General features: G+C 45.2%; 2 protein-coding genes across 9 annotated transcripts in view; one reads left to right on the forward strand and one right to left on the reverse strand.

Moving 5' to 3' along the window:
* Positions 1-17,500, forward strand: part of LOC127007129 (mucin-5AC-like) — a 296,085-nt gene that overhangs the window by 179,728 nt on the left and 98,857 nt on the right. The window lies entirely within an intron of this gene.
* The window catches only part of LOC127007131 (uncharacterized), a 157,056-nt gene that overhangs the window by 74,719 nt on the left and 64,837 nt on the right, over positions 1-17,500 (reverse strand). For 3 of the 6 annotated variants that reach the window (XR_007760080.1, XM_050877786.1, XM_050877788.1), the window contains exon 2: positions 6,533-7,446. Coding sequence is in view for 3 of the 6 variants with exons in the window: in XM_050877786.1 (XP_050733743.1) it covers positions 6,533-6,575 (43 nt within the window). In the remaining 3 variants the exon portion in view is untranslated. Of the gene's footprint in view, positions 7,447-17,500 lie in introns of all 6 variants that reach the window. The other 3 variants (XM_050877787.1, XR_007760081.1, XR_007760082.1) reach the window with 3 other exon arrangements.

Genomic DNA, 17,500 nt, shown 5'->3' on the forward strand with positions numbered 1-17,500 from the left:
CAAAGTGTTCTGTCACCAATACCTCTAGCTCACCACCACCACCACCACCACTATTTAGACTGTCTCCACCATGCTCACCACCAGTCTATGCTCTCATTTCACCACCACCAACACCCGCTGCCATTATCTCCACCATTTTCATCCATTACCTTACAACAACCAATATTATCATTATCGTAAACAGCAGCAATGTCATAACCGTCACTTTTATCACCAATCTCAACGTTATCTTATCAACACCACCGCAACCCCCATCACGATTTTGGACGTCATCACCAATATCACCTTTCTGAGACTCTGTACCTCCACCACCACCACCATTATTACTCTTGTCTTCACCCCCATCACTAACACCCTACACACCACTAACAGCTGGGGGGGGGGGTCCGTAGCTAATACCACCACCATCACCACCGCCAATTCCCCTTTTGTAATTAATCACCACCACCACCCCCATCATCATCAAAGCCATCCACATTAATTACCAGATCTGCTTCATCCTCTCCACCACCAACAACATCAACACCACCACCACCACCACCAACAACAACCCTTAACCCGCACCACCACCATAACAGCCATCACCATCATGACCACTACCATTAACACCACTGATCATTGACTTCACCATCATCACCAGCACTACATTCATCACCATTACCCATTCAAGTCATCAGCTAATGCCGTCGTCATCATCATCATCACCATCAACACCACTACCACCACCACTGCTAAACGACAGCTGCAACCACTAACAAAACCTCTCACGTAAAATTCACCGAGCTCTCATAATTCAGTTTCCTTCTTTGAAAAACTTGTGTGAATATCGGATCCAATAAGTGTGCCGATTTTAATTTGTAAGTGGACAAGTGTTTGAATGTGAAAGTGGATGGGTGTGTGCGTGTGTGGGTGTGGATGGGTTGGTGAGGGAGTGGGTGAATGGATGTTTGATGAAGTACTTGTGTGCGTATGGGAGTGAGTGTGTGAGTGAATGTATGAGTAAATAGTAAATGAGTAAGTATTCGAATGAGTGATGGGTTAAGTGAATGAGTGAGTGAATAAGTGTGTGAGAGCGTAAATTATTTGGTTGTTGGATGAGTGAGTAATTGAATGGGTTAGAGTTGGGTGGATGAATGATTGATTTGGTGGATGAGTATTTTCATGGATGAGTAGACTAAAAAAAAATCCGTGAATGCGTTGAGTGAGTGAGTGAAAGGGAAAGCAGATGGGTGAGAGAGTGGGTGATGGAGTGAACAGGTAAATGGGGCAGCAAATCTTGGTTAGGTTATAAATGTCTCCTTTCTAAAAACAAAAGAGAAAAAAAAATGGAAAGAAATTATATGAACGACGACAGTTTGGAATAGGCAACAGACGGAAGATTCCACTAATTACTTCTAGGCTCGTTTGTCATCATTACCGCCACCACCACTATCATTATCATCACCATCACCACCACCACCACCACCATTCGTCAGTCAACACCATCACAAACTCCTCATCACCGTCTCTTTCTTTCTCTTTTTTTTTATCATGCGAGTTTACTTCGTTTGTCCTAACAGGATTTTTTTTTTCTTCTTTGAGTTACATATTGCGGCATTAATAATCTTCTCCACGGCTGTTGATGGCGCAGGTCTTTTTCTTTTCTCTTATTTATACTTATTTTTTTACGTCAGGGTCTTTTTATTACGATTGCATGTGTGCGTTTCTTCTCTTAAACCTAAATTTGTTCCCTCTCCTTACTCAGGTTTCAATTTTCGTCTATGTTTATATGTACATTCCTTACTATAGAGCATAAATATATCGCAGTAACCATGAACTTTCTGGACCCAGACGTAGTACATGAATCCTGGGCGGAGTGGAAAAATTTGGTCGGCTTTTCCGATACCCTACGCCCCACCCAGCAGTGAATAGGTACCAGGTATTAATCGGGGATTGTGTTTCGTCTCCTGGGATCTGTTCCCTTCTCCTATAATTCCTTTCCCTCCTGTCTCTCTCCGGCATATGACCACAGATGTTGCGCCGACTAAGCGAAACTTTCCAACTTTGAGGGCTTGTCGTGAATCTCCCTACATGTAAACTAACTTGGAATATGTTTCGTACAACTTGGCAGAACATACACTACAATATTTATATTTAGACCGGGATGTACGTATCGACCGGAATGTATGTATCGCCCGTACAACTGAATGCCCCCGCTAACGACTCCCCTGGCCCCGATTCCAGCTAAGTCTCACATATCCATAGTCTGACAAACTGGCTATCACAGGGAGACGGATGGATGGATGGCCGCGTCAACCACCATCAACTAGTCCATCAGGTAGATTGAAAAGCAGAATGACCTCCCTAACGACTCTCCCCTTCGTAACGACCCTCCTCGCCATAGCTCGCAAATTCGTCGCCTGGCATGTCAACGGTCCACTAGGATGGATGAGCGGCTGCATCAGACCACCGACCGACCCTTCCGCCGTGTTCCCTGGCTGAGTGATCTCGCGGCCTTGACAGACAGACACCCGGAACAGCGAGAGCGGGTGCATGGCGAGCAGGGATTGGCGACACAAATCACCTCCCGCTGACATAGATGCGATTCACGGATCCGCTTCATTTAACAGCCATAACGATCAGGCGAGATGTTTATGATGTTTATGACGCGTGTGTAACATGCTACATACGCGTACATATCAGCGTCCCGTGTCATTCTTCCGCTATTACATGACACGTATGCGAGTTACCGGCGGGAGTATCGTCGTTATCATTATTATTATTGGTATTATTATTATTATTATCATTATTATTAGTGGGCCAGCGTCCTCGTAGCCCAGAGCACGTTTAGGCAACAAGCGTTTGACTAGTAAAGCGGATGTTCATCAGAATATTATTACCCGGCCATTAAGATAAGTAGTCGCTGATTTAACATGAGGCTTCTTTTTGTGCATTAGCTTCAGCATTACCGAAGTGTTTGATCTTAATGGAGTGCGTCTATGATCGGAGGTCGAAGGTGGTGGTGGTGGTGGTGGTGGAGTGGAGTGGAGGGGGGGGGAGGAAGGGAGTTGTGGAGTATGTTAGTGTGATGTGGTGGGGCGGTGAAAGGGACGGTGAAGTATGGTTGTGGCAGCAGTAAAGTTTGAGTTATGGTGTTATGGTGGCAGCGGTGTGACGTTGTGATATGGTGTAGTGGGGAGGGGGGGGGGGGGCGTCGAGGAGTCACGGAGTCTGCACGAACGAAGAGACGATTCAGCGATTTTTTCATCTTGTCGAAATTTTTCCTTTCATCCCCGGGACTTTTCGTGGGAGAGAAATCTATTCAGATCTACGCCAAACGCTCAAAGAAATTTGTGAATCGGACCTTTTCTGAATTTTAACTTCTTCCAAGGGACTGACTACTCTGGCACGGCGCCGAGTCGCTGCTGGAGCTGAGACACGTTAAGACTCGCCGGGAACACCACTGCGCCAGGAAGAGCTTATTTTCATTACTGTAGAGCTTAATGTTATAATCTTAAGATGTCGGCACCGAGCTGGAACGACGAACGGACTCACATTTTCTTTATATCATTCACTAAATTACCTTTGTTATGTGTGTTCGTATACTATCGTTACCGGGGAGGGACTGTTATAATCTCTAGATGTTAGCACCGAAATAGAACAACGAAATGAATCTTAGTTAGTCTTCACGGCGCTCATTTGACATTAAAGGCTGAAATTATCTCTTTATGTATCTTCTTAGCCCGTTTCCTCGGTACCGTTCAAGGCATAGGACTGACCACTGAGCAGGTGCTGTATCGAGACGCTGCTAAGTCGGTGTACAGTAATTTACGCTTTCCAGAATATGCCGTGTTCTTTGGATCCTGTATTCTTGTTATGCGTCACCAGAATACCAGCTCATCCGGGTGGTAGCGGTGGCGATGGTAGTAACGATGACAGTCATGCTAACAGAGAACCTTCCGTCTTGACCAGGATTACCTAACCAAGTGTAAACGTGTAGTTGACGTGTGTAGAGAGGGTGATGTAAAGTGACTAGAGGAAGTGATGTGGGCGGTAATAAGTAAGACTGACGTGGTGTGATGAAACGGGATAGGATCAAGGGTTAGAGGAAGCTGACAACTTAATGCAATAGAGGAAAGGCATTGGATGGCCTATTTCGGAAGAGGAGAATATAAGGCTAATTGTAATGCTATGGATTATCTCGCGAGTGTATAAATGGCATTGACTGAACATTTAAGTGGATAGTGAGGAGGGCGTGAAGGTGGCGGCAAACGTGGAGTGCCGAGAATAGGTCTGCCAAGGGTAAGAAAAAGAAAAGCAGGGGATAATTATGATCTGATCTTGTGAAGTATAATCTTATGACAGCAATCTCATTAAGGAATTAATTTACATGCGTGATGAAGTTTGTGTTAGTGCGACGGAGTACTTGGGTGAATAAAGAAGGTGATGAAGGAAATGAGGAATGAAGCTGGTGGAGATTGGAGGACGAAGAGGAAGAGGAGGAGGAGGAGGAGGAGGAGGAAGGGATAAGTAGAGAAGAATGACTAAGCTTGTGATGAAAATAGGATGAAAATATTAAGGGAGTGAGTAAGCTTGTGTGATGAGGATAGGATTAGAAAAAAAAGAGAGTAAGCTTGAGTGATGAGGACGGGGTGAAAAGATTAGAGTGGGTAACCTTGTATGATGGAGATGCAATGCAACCATTCATCGACCAGCCCGAAAGGAAGGATGAACAGCTGAGTGGACTATATGCTGACTACCAGGGCCGGGGATCGAACCCTGACCCGTGGATTCGTAGCTAGGCGTTTGATGATGAAAATGGAATGATACAAAAAAGAAAAATTTAATGTGTGCAGTGAGGATGGTATGAGTTAGTACGAGTGTGTGTATACTTGGAGGGATTGATGATACTGATGTGTGTGTGTGTGTGTGTGTGTGTGTGTGTGCGTGTCACGTTCTCTACACCTCGCTAGTCTCGCAAAGAGTATCCTGAAAAATAATGTAGATAATAACAACAACAACACCAACAACACCAACATAAACAACATAAACAAAGAATATCCTAAAGCTAAACAATGCCTCGAAAACTGAACGAACCGTCTCGCTCGAAGCTCCGAACCCGAAACTGAACCGCGGCACCAAGTCTCATATGAACCAGCGTGGCCAGAAGCGGTTCCTCTTAATTTCTCGTTCCTTTGATGGAGGTTCGTCGCTGGTCGTCATTACTTTAGCCTCTGAGACACTACAAGGAGACCGCCTCATCAGGTTCGGGCGCAGAGAAGGAACCTATTTGCTATTCCGTGTGAGGCAGCCGGCAAAAAAAAATAAAAAATCAGATCACTCATTATATTCCTAACTACCTTATTGGAGTTCGTAGGGATGGACGTTAACTTCTCTCCCTGCAGTTTAAGATGAAAGTGATTTATTCTTATTTTGTTAGTGGAGAAAAATTGCATCTCGTCTCTGTATTGTTAGCTTCAAGAATTTAAGACACGTTTAGGAGCTCTTAGTGTTTTTTTTTTGGGGGGGTGCATTTAATTTGCTTTTAATTAGGGCAATCACCAAAATGAGAAAACTTAAAAGAAAGCTATTGGACCCTACGCCTGGACGCCTTTGGCCAATCAGGTACTCGCTCTACTCTGATTGGCTGGCGGACGTGCTCGCTCCTAAGTTTATATTTCTTCTTTTCTCCACTAAGAGGCAGAAGCTAAGGTGTGTTTAGCAAGGGGTGCGTCACGCTGGGGTGGACGAGGTGAGGGCCGAGGGATGGGACCAGCATGGCACTGAGATCAACAAATAGACAAACAGACGAACAAACAGATACAGACAAACAAAGAAACATTTGCATTGGAGGGTCATGTACAAAAAAGAGGAACAAACAATAAAAAAAAAAACGGGGACTATGATCGAGTTCCCTCACACGCCAAAGGGACATGAACGGGAAAAAGTTAAAAAATCGGTGAGGGGGAAAAGGGAGAACAAGGGATAGGGGAGGGGATGGGGAGGGGGAGGATAGGGGACGCGGGAAACACAAAGGACTAAACCAAAAATGCTCACACAATACTCTCAAGGACACTGTGTCGTGACTTCCATCTACATAAACTTGCTCGAGGGGGCGCGGACCTGGGGGTAGACCGCGGCCCGAAAATGGTCTCGGGAGTTGTTGTTTGAGTGTGCTTTGTTTGTTCTGTGATCTGAAACACAAACCCTAAACCCTAGAGTCGAATGTTCCTGTTTGACTTTACTGTCTGGCAAAGCGTCAAGTTACTTCATGAGGTTGACTCTGAATACTCTGAATACTCGAGTCAGTGGGGTTCTAGTGAGGTTGTCTTGAGTTAGTGTGAAACATGACTCCTGCAGGAGGCGAAGCCGTGCCTCAGTGCCGGGTCCGGCGGGTCCCGGGCGCGAGGCTGCCCGAGGTGCGTCAGAGAGTGGGGGAGACTCGGGTGTGGTGAGGCGACGGTGCCCTAGAGGCGTGACAACAGCTACGGTGTGGGGCTAGTCAGTGGCTGCTACGAGGCTCGCCTAGGCTACTGCCGGGGCTGGGACTCACCTGCGAGGAGGACGGCGAGGAGCAAGGCCACCTGGGGAGTCATGCTGGCGGCTGGTCGACAGCGGGAGACTAAGAAGAGATGCCCAGGGCACTACCGCATGCTGGGGGCGGCGCGAGGTGGGGGGCCCGGCCGCCACCGCCGCCGCCACCGCTGCTGCGACACCACCTGGAGGCTCGTACCAGGTCACGGCTCCTCATTACAGGTCACACGCGCGCCTGCCGGGGCCTCCTGCCTCCCTCCCCGCCGCTAACACCGCATGGCCCCAGCGCGCCTCTGACCCCGACACTGAGAACTGACCCTCCAGTGCCTGTGACCCGCGGCACCGTGACCTGGCACTGTGACCTGCCAGACGAAGGTCACCACATTAACACAGTCCGCCGAGCGTGAAGCACCAGCCGATGTTACTCTTGCGTCTTATTTAAGCAATTTCACTGTTTTAATTACTTCTTTCCTTTATTTAGGCCCGTTGGAAGGACGGGTTGAGGGCTGCCGTTTGATTAAGACACTTTTTTATTTTATTTTTTTTAGCGCCGCACGCGGGAACGACGGCAGGATTTAGTTTGAATATGTTATGTATATATATTTTTCGCTTTCACTTCTCTATCAAAAGAATGCTCGTGACCAACCTCTCAGGTAACACACGCCGGCATCTACATCTACTGAAAACTTTGCTGGAGGATTAGTCTCGGGAGTCCAAGAACCTTTCTCTCGCTTTTCGATATCGGCGTCAAGCGTCGGAGCGTCGGCGCGGTGTTAAGACAAGGATGGGCCTCAGGACCGCCGCGCGCTCCTCTTCTTGCTGCCTCTGCTGCTTCGTCGGCCCCAGGAGGCACGGAGGAGCCTTGGCGTGCCTCAGGGGGGTGTGGGAAGGTTGGTCAAGGCCTGGCTAGTGAACCGCGCCGCCCTAGCCACTCTGCAAAGGAAAAAAAAACGTTGTACATTTTTTTTTACCGTATAAGAAACAAACAAGCAACAGCAAAAGCTAAACACACATACACACACACACACACACACACACACACACACACACACACACACACACACACACAGTATCGCTCTCTCCTTCCAAAGTGAGAGAGAAAAAATAAAACAGGAAACATATTTTTATCTTCGTGCAAACAAACAACAAACGTATCAAAGCAAAATATCTGATTACACACACACACACACACACACACACACACACACACACACACACACACACACACACACACACACACACACACACACACACACACTCCGGTAGCTCAGTGGTAGAGCTCTGCGCTGTCAAGCTCCATGGTCTGGCAGGCAGAAGCTCGAGTCCTGCTCAGGCGGATTTTTCCACTGACAGAGGAGTGGTTACTGCCCCCCCCTTGAGCAAGGGGGATGGAGTGCTTTGTGTGTGAGGGTCCTGGCAATACCCAGAGATGGACTATAAGGAGCTTGCTCGGGTCGGGAAGGTACTTGCTGGCGATGACGTGTCCAGCTCATGATTAGGCCGTGGGTGAATCTCTCACACACACACACACACACACACACACACACACACACACACACACACACACACACACACACACACACACACACACACACACACACACACACACACACACACACACACACACACACACACACACACACACACACACACACACACACAGCATCCCCTCCCCCCCAATCTACTGTCACAAGTCATGCAACAAAATAGTGAGAAAGAAAGCGTTTTCATTGCATTCGCATAATATGATGAGTTCCTGAAAAAACACGTTCAGCTAAGTAGGGAGATTACGCTAAAACGCATGATATTTTTTTTTTAATTCAAAGGAAATTTGCGTTTGCTTTTCAGTCGTAGAATAATATTGAAATCGCATCGTAAACAGATTCTGAAAACATATTTAAAGAGGATTACTAAAGACTGAGCTGGCGTTAAAAGTTGCGATTTTTTTCATTTATTAGAAATTAAATGTTATTTTCTTTTAATCATATGGAAAAATAAGTATGGAACTATGTTCATTATCACTTATTAGAGAAAACTGTATCCAGAATTACAAGTAGGAGGTAACTTTAAAATGAATAATCTCTTTTCTCATCCATAATAATGATATTTTTTTTCTTCAACCATGATAAGAGGAAATTATTAAAACACCAGCCTCTTTGATAACGCTCACTTCAAAAAAAAATCTTCCTTTATGTGAACTAAAAACTCTGAAACATAAGCTTCTTCATTCGGTAAAAAAGGATTTCAAGCATCGGCCCTTTATTCACGGGAGGAAACGACCTGCGTGGCGCCTCTCGTTCCATCCCCGCCCAGGCTCCGGGGCTTATAATGACCTTGAACAGAGAGGCGATCCGCGGCGAAATGGCTCCTCGTGCATATTCCAAAGGCAGGGCGGAAGGCACAAAAGGGAGGGACAGGGAAAAAGGTGCGAGAGATAGAGAGATAGAGAGGGGAAGCAGTGTGGAGGGGACAAAGGGGAGGAGCACGGATATAGAGAGAGGATAAAAGAGGAAGGCAGGGCGGAGAGTGTACAGGGAAGGGACAGGGTAAAGGTGCGAGAAATAGAGAAACAGAGAGAGAAAGGCAGGGTGGAGGGTGCTTAGGGGAGGGACAGAGAAAGGGTGCGAGAGACAAAGAGAGAGAGGGAGAGAGGACAGAAAAGGAAACCAATGTGGAAGCAGTAATGGCAGGGAGATACGAGAGAAGGAAATCGGCGTAAAGGGAAAAAAAAATAAGTCAAAAGGAGAGGGAAAGAAAGCATCATGAAATCAGTTATTAAAGAGAGAAGGAAAGTGAGTAAAGAGGATAACAAAAATAAAAACAACGTGATAAAAGTGTAAGAGAGAAAAGGGAATCTGAAAAGAGAGGAAACTGTCTTAAAATAGAAGGAAAGGCTTTAAAAGAGGTAGAAAGAACGCAACGGAAAAGAGAGAGGAAGAAGCAAAGACGGCAAAGGAAAAAGCAAGAAATGTGAGAGGGAAATAAGAGAAGAGGGGAAAGGAGAAGCTGTAGAATGGAAGAAAAACAAGAAGCGCAAGAGGGAGGAAAGAGAAATAAAGAGAATAAAAGAAAAGAGAAGAGGGAAGGGAAAGCAAGGGAAAGGTAGGGAAGGGAAGGGAAGAGAAGGAAAGGAAAGGGAAGGAAAGGAAAGGAAAGGAAAGGAAAGGAAAGGAAAGGAAAGACAGAGAATAAAAGAAAAGAGAAGAGAAGGGGAGGGAAGGGAAAGCAAGGGAAAGGTAGGGAAGGGAAGGGAAAAGAAGGGAAGGGTAGGAAAGGAAAGGAAAAGAAAGGAAAAGAAATGAAAGAAAAGAAAAGGAAAGGAAAAGATAGGAAAGGAAAGGTAAGGAGAGGGGATGAAAAGAGATGAAAGGAAAAAAAGAAAGGAAGGAAAGGAAAGAAAAGGGAGCAATAATCTTAAAGGGAAGAAACAGCGGATGAACAAAGCAAAAAAAGGGTTGGACACAAGAAAAGAAAAAAACAGAACGTAGAAAAATTCGAAGTCTATAAAAGGAAACAACAACAGCAAAATAAGTCCTCAGAAAAAGAAGCAAGAAGCCGATAAAGAGAGGGAGATAAGGGAGGGAGGGAACGCTCGTTGAACCAAGAGAAAGACAAATGAGCTCAAGCGTCCGAGAGAACAGGGAGAGAAAAATAAATATGTAGGATCCAAGTCTCCTATCAGGCCGCGCAAGTAGGCGTGTCGATTGTCATTTGTTACTGTGAAGGGCGGCCATCTTGTTTGTTTACCTGGGGGGAGAGAGAGAGAGAGAGAGAGAGAGAGAGAATTGTAATATTTTTTGTAGTTTATCCATTCCCTGATCGAGTATATAATTTATCGTACCTCGTTCATAAACATTTTTTTTCCTTTTTTTTTCCTTAACGGTGTTGTTTGTCGATGCTAGGGTCGTCCTGGGGCCCCTCTGTCTGTTTGTGTGTTTATGTCTGTGTTATGCTGTCGTTTTTTTATGTGTGTGTGTGTGTGTGTGTGTGTGTGTGTGTGTGTGTGTGTGTGTGTGTGTGTTAGTTAAGGGGGATGTCTTTCTTTCTGTATGCCTTTTTTTTCTGTTCATTTATACCCTGTTTGCCTTTCTGTCTATCTGTGTTTTCCATTTACTTCACCTTTTTTCGTCTTTATTTGTACATTAATCTACCTATCTGTCCCTAATTATAGATCTCTCCGTCTCCGTCCTTTGATTAATCCCATACGATTCTAATGTCTAAAAGTAAATCCCCTGAACTTTCTATAGGACAGGGAGACACAGACAAACCAAAAAGACAAACAGTGACAGACAAGCAGACAAAGAGACAGACACTGAGATATAGAGGCAGAGTGAAGCAGAAAACAAACATCGACGGACGTGGAAGAACTTAGTAATGAAGACACGCGAAGAGGCGAAGAGAGGGGACGCTAATGAAACGAAGGGGAAGGAAGATTGAAGGAGATAGATAAATAAGGAGGTATATTGATCCTGAGATAACGTTAGTGAGAGAGAGAGAGAGAGAGAGAGAGAACGCATGAATGAAAGGAGGCAAAAGGGAGGAAATTACGTTGATTATTTGGATTAGTAGTTTTAACTCAAAAATGTATGTTGAGAGAGAGAGAGAGAGAGAGAGTTAATGAACGTAAGGAAAACAAGGTAATTAATTAAGAGAGAGAGAGAGAGAGAGAGAGAGAGAGAGAGAGAGAGAGAGAGAGAGAGAGTAATCGTAAATCAACTCAGAAATTTGAAGAAGAATCACTCTCCCTGCTGACTCTGCTTTCCTCCTCCTCCTCCTCCTCCTCTTCCTCCTCCTCCTCTTCCTTTAGCTTAACTCGCCCTCCTCCCTTTCTCTTTCCATTTTTCTATCTCCTCCTCCTCCTCCACCTACTTCCCTCCTTCTACACCTTCCTCATCCACCACTGCCCGCGGCCTCATCATCGAAGGAAAGACAAACACACTCTCTCTCTCTCTCTCTCTCTCTCTCTCTCTCTCTCTCTCTCTCTCTCTCTCTCTCTCTCTCTCTCTCTCATTCTCTCTCTCTCTCTCTCATATATATATATATATATATATATATATATATATATATATATATATATATATATATATATATATATATATATAGAGAGAGAGAGAGAGAGGGGGGTCATGGTCATTGGTTTATAGCTCCACTTCCTTTTCTCCTTCTCCTTCTTTCTTTTTCTTTCTTCTCTGTCTTTTTTATTATTTACCTTCCTTCCTTCCCCTTTCCTTCCTTCTTTCTCTTTTCCTCCCCTCTTTCTTTCGCTTCTCATTCTCTCCTGTCGTTTCAAACCTTTCATCTTCTCCTTTCCTCTCTTTATACTTTTTTTTTCTTCCCTTTCTTCACTTCTGTTTGTTTTTCATTCCTGTTCTCTTCCTCTTTTGTATTATCATTATTATTTTCTTTCTTCTCCATTCTTCCTCTTCATCATCATTCATCATTTCACTCTCTCTCTCTCTCTCTCTCTCTCTCTCTCTCTCTCTCTCTCTCTCTCTCTCTCTCTCTCTCTCTCTCTCTCTCTCTCTCTCTCTCTCTCTCTCTCTCTCTCTCTCTCTCTCTCTCTCTCCTTCTTTATCCCTTCTTTCATCCCTTCCTTCCTTTCCCTCTCTTTAATCTCTATCATCGGTGTTTGGATTGTTGAGAGAGTCGTGTCCTCATTTTTCTTCCTTTCCTCTTTTTTCCTCTTTCCTCTTTTTTTCCTCTTCGCACAAAACGCGTAAACACTCTCGGCAGGAACGGGAAAACGGAGAGAAAGAGCGAGAGAAAGAAAAAATATTCGCTACGTGTTTGCATACTCGCTGATTCTCTCTCTCTCTCTCTCTCTCTCTCTCTCTCTCTCTCTCTCTCTCTCTCTCTCTCTCTCTCTCTCTCTCTCTCTCTCTCTCTCTCTCTCTCTCTCTCTCTCTCTCTCTCTCTCTCTCTCTCTCTCTCTCTCTCTCTCTCTCTCTCTCTCTCTCTCTCTCTCTCTCTCTCTCTCTCTCTCTCTCTCGCTCACTCACTCACTCACTCATTCATACTCATTCATACTCATTCACGTAACGAGACAGTCACTGCATACTTTTTCATCTTCTCATACATTCATCATCATTCGTTTTGTCTTCATTTACACAGAAACACACTCACTCACTTCTCTTACTCACGCGTTCCATCACTGATTCGCTTTTTCTCTCTTATTCATGTTTTCCTTTTTTTTCCCATTTCTTCCCCGCCACCTCATTCATCTTTTTCACGGACATCACTCGCTCGCCCACGCTAGTCGTATCACCGTTTCGTCTTTTCCTCCTCTCTCTTCCTCGAGTTCTTTCTCATTTCCTTTTTCTATTCATCTGCTCCTTCTTTCTCTTGATCTCTCGGTCTTTTTCTCCCTCTCGGCGCCATGTTTATCCACCCCCGCCTTCATCTTCCTTCCTTTGCTGCTTCTATTCCATATATTCTTTCCTTCTATTCTCCATTCCTTCCCTCATTCCTTCCTTCATGCATTTATTCGTTCATTCCGTTCATCTTTTGTCTTTTTTTCTATTCTTCCTTTCTTCCTTCCTTCCATCCTTCTTCCTTCTTTCGTCCGCCTCTTTTTCTCCCTTTCCCCCTCTTTCCTCCTCCTGGTTTCCATCCAATATTCTCCAAAACGAACCCATGAATTCACTCACATTTTCTCTCTCTCTCTCTCTCTCTCTCTCTCTCTCTCTCTCTCTCTCTCTCTCTCTCTCTCTCTCTCTCTCTCTCTCTCTCTCTCTCTCTCTCTCTCTCTCTCTCTCTCTCTCTCTCTCTCTCTCTCTCTCTCTCTCTCTCTCTCTCTCTTTTAATCAAGGGTATAGTACGAAGAGGATGTGGGTTAGTGGTTAGGTACAGGTGGGGAATAGGAAAGACAGTAGGAGTGTACAGTTGTATGGTCTCTCTCTCTCTCTCTCTCTCTCTCTCTCTCTCTCTCTCTCTCTCTCTCTCTCTCTCTCTCTCTCTCTCTCTCTCTCTCTCTCTCTCTCTATCTCTCTCTCTCTCTCTCTCTCTCTCTCTCTCTCTCTCTCTCTCTCTCTCTCTCTCTCTCTCTCTCTCTCTCTCTCTCTCTCTCTCTCTCTCTCTCTCTCTCTCTCTCTCTCTCTCTCTCTCTCTCTCTCTCTCTCTCTCTCTCTCTCTCTCTCTCTCTCTCTCTCTCTCTCTCTCTCTCTCTCTCTCTCTCTCTCTGCAGGTATTTATGGGGCAATATTAAGTTTTATTGCCTTTTGATCCTATTTTTAACCTTTCAACTTATCTCCTCCTTCGACCGGATGCTGACATAAGTAGGTGAACGCAGCATCCAATCTTGTCTCTCGTCTCCAACGTCGAAAACATGGTGTTGGGTGATGCTGGATCGCCTGTTTACCACACGACACAGTTATCAATAGATGTAGATGGTGGTGCTTATGCTGCTTGGGTTGTGATTGTAGTTAGGTAAATGTCTATGAAAACGTCTTAGGTGGATGCTGATGATAATGAGAAAATGGAATGATGGTGAGAGAATATTATAGTGATAGTGATGGTAGTGTGATGATAGTGATGATAGTAATAATAGTAGCAATAGTGATGCTAGGACGAATGATAGTGATAAATGATAATGATAGTGACTGTTATAGTAATGGTGGTAGTAATGATGGAATGTGATGATAGTGAGATATAGTGATGGTAAGTGTGTTGATAGGAATGGCAGCAGTGATAGGTGATGCATAGAAGTAGTATAGATAATAGAGGTGATAGTGATGGTGGTGATGATGAGGATAAACATGGCTCTGAGTGGCGGGTGACAGAGGATCATGAAGAGCCAGCTGGTGAAGTGGTAGTGGCAGTGGTGTTGGCGGTGCGTAGTGAGAGGCAGGACAGGTGGTGCTGAAGGGGGAGGTGGGGGTGGAGGGGGTGGCAGGGAGCTATTTTTTACGGGGGAAGAGGAAGGAGGACGCATAGTGCAGGTGACGGTACTGTGGAGGGAAGGAGGGGGAGGGGCAGGAGTGAGGTGGTGTGGGGTGGTGGAGGTGGTGGTGGTGAAGGCAGCAGGTGGTGGTGAGGGCGCAGGAAGGCGGGCATGTGGTGGTGGTGGCGGTGAAAGGTGGTGGTGGTTGAATCTCTGCCTGAAATAGCTCCCTCAGGCTTGGCGCTCGGAGTGTTGATGTGAATAAGTCCCGGTGTTGTGCGTGCCTTTTTCCCTCCCCTCGTCCTCTCTCCCTCTCCCTCTCTCTGGCACTCTCCGTCTCTCTCCACTTTCCCCTTTCACCATTCCCACACCTCGTCCACCTCTGTTTCTCCACCCACCTCCCTTTCTCTTTTTCTCGCGGCATTCCCCTGACACTAATCCCTTTCTTTCCTCGCCTTTCCTCCCTCACACTCGAGACTTGGCAGTGCAGACGTCCAACACACACACACACACACACACACACACACACACACACACACACACACGCACACCTGCCCATCTGTTTATCCTGAATCGAAAGTTGGTTGATAACTCTGCACCTGAGGAAGCCTGGGAAAAGTAAATTATTATGGTTGGACTGTTCGACTCGGCCCTGTGCTACCGGATAAGGGTTCTGCAGCCATCCACCGCAGGCCAGAAAAGACGGAAACGAGAGCCATGTCAGAGCGAAGCCAAACATGTTACCTTCCTTCCTGCCAGCTTTTTCTTGCTCCGGTTGGGTTGACTTAGCTTGCGTTGGATTGGGTTGCACTTCATTTACCCTCATTTTCTGTGTGTGTGTGTGTGTGTGTGTGTGTGTGTGTGTGTGTGTGTGTGTGTGTGTGTGTGTGTGTGTGTGTGTGTGTGTGTGTGTGTGTGTGTGTGTGTGTGTGTGTTTGCGTTTCTCTTTTTCGCTGTTACGTGTTTGTCTTTAAGCGTTTTCACTTTCACTTTTTATATATTTTGCTTTTCTACCTAAGCGTTGACTTGTTTACCTGTCTGTTCGTGTGTTTGTCTATCTATAGTCACTGTTTATCTATGTATCTGACTATATTTTTTTTTACAGCAAAGGAGACAGTTCAAGGGCGTAAAAAATAGAAAAGAAAACAATATTAAAGAAAAAAAAAGCCCGCGACTTACTGCTCCTGAATAGAGTACAGAGGAGTGGCCAATTTGTGTATCTGTATCTAGCAATCTGTTTTTAAGTGCCGTTGTATGTCTCTGATTATCGGTCCACCTCTCTGCCAATCACTTATTTATCTGCTACAATCTATAATTCTATCCTGCCCTCTTGCTCACCCTCTTGTTAATATGTCTACGGGTCACATTGCTGTTTTCATCTCTCAATATACACCTTCTTTTAATCTCTACCCCAACATACGAGTGCTTCTTCCTTCTCTTCTTCTCTCACTCTTTTTCAGAACATTTCCTCCTTCTGTGCTGTCCCTTGTTCCCATTTGTTCCTCCTTCCTGCCCCTTCCTCTGTTCATCCTTCTACAGTTATCTTTCCTCCCCTGCTGTTTCTTCGCCCTTCCTCGCTCTTTCTTGTCCCTCCTCGCCCTTCCTTGCCCTTCTTCGCCCTTCCCCCGTTCATCTTTCACCTGAGCAGCGGGTGGTTGTGTCCAGAGAGGCCCAATTATTTTTTTTTTTTTTTTTTTTGGCAAGCCTCCAGTTAATCCCCACGGCTTGTACGTCTCGTGTAGGTGAGTGTGAGGGGTGCGTATCTGTGTGTGTGTGTGTGTGTGTGTGTGTGTGTGTGTGTGTGTGTGTGTGTGTGTGTGTGTGTAATAAGGTCTCTTGTGGTTTTCCGTGTCAGGCTTCATTCTCTCCACATGTGTTATTTTTTTTTAAGGGAGTTTTTTTTTATTTATCTTATTCCTTTGTGTGTGTGTGTGTGTGTGTGTGTGTGTGTGTGTGTGTGTGTGTGTGTGTGTGTGTGTGTGTGTAAGGAAGAATATTTTGTTTCACTTGTGTTTTTTTACTCTTTCTGTTTTTCACGGTTTGTTTATACTTTCGTTTCATATGAACATATTGTCCTGTTTTGATTTCGTCTTTTTCTCTGCCTTTTCCCTGTCATGTTTTCACCTTTTCCAACATTAAAGATAAATGAGACTTTCTTTTGAAGCGCCCCTGTGTTGTTTTTTATTGTGGAGGTGTTGCTTTGTGTGTTTAAAGGACCTGAATATATATTGCTTAATTAGTTTTGCCTCTAGCCATTTTGTGTGTGTGTGTGTGTGTGTGTGTGTGTGCGTGTGTGTGTGTGTGTGTGTGTGTGTGTGTGTGTGTGTGTGTATTATATTTTGTTATGTTTATAGCGCGTTAGAATCCTCGTTTTCTGTCCATTATCAACTTTTCGTTTATTTCGCTTTTTTGTTTTGTGTTCAAGAGATGCAAATATCAAAAAGGATGCGACGTCGCCTTTCCCTCAGTATTTCGCTTTTCCTTCGCCTTCCCTCTTTCCCTCGATCCTTAATGTAACTGTTGGAAAGTTGGGCCTCGACGCGCGGGGTGTGAAGGCTCTGAGTGCAGCAATCGGCCGTGATCTGAAAAGTTTCCTCGGGACCAAGGCGCGGTGGAGGCAGCAGTTCAAGCCAAGGCATGAAGGTGCTGAGGCTTTTTCAATCGGAGCTCCTTGTGTTAGATAGTGAAGATATTCCTGCAGTTTTAAGCCATAAGAAAGACATATTAAGGCAGTGCACCATGCTGAATATTTACTACACACCTCTGCGAACAAAAAATGGGCGGTTTTTCCGATACCCTACGCCCCTGTCCACCCAGCAGTGAATGGGTACCAGGTATTAATCGGGGGTTGTGTCCCGTCTCCTGGGATCTGTTCTCTTCTCCTATAATTCCTTCCCCTCCTGTCTCTCTCCGGCATATGACCACAGATGTTGCGCCGACTAAACGAAACTTTCCAACCTCTGCGAACCTATATTTGGAATTATATTGTCAATGTATTTCGTGTGTCGGATGGTAGCTGTATAATATTGATTCGCATGTCTGGTTGAAAAATTATCACTGAACAGTAAAAATTGTGTAGCAAATCCTGGATGTAAAATTGGATTCACA

This window comes from Eriocheir sinensis, chromosome 34 (genome assembly GCF_024679095.1).
Source record: "Eriocheir sinensis breed Jianghai 21 chromosome 34, ASM2467909v1, whole genome shotgun sequence".
In the NCBI taxonomy this organism is placed as follows: Eukaryota; Metazoa; Arthropoda; class Malacostraca; order Decapoda; family Varunidae; genus Eriocheir; species Eriocheir sinensis.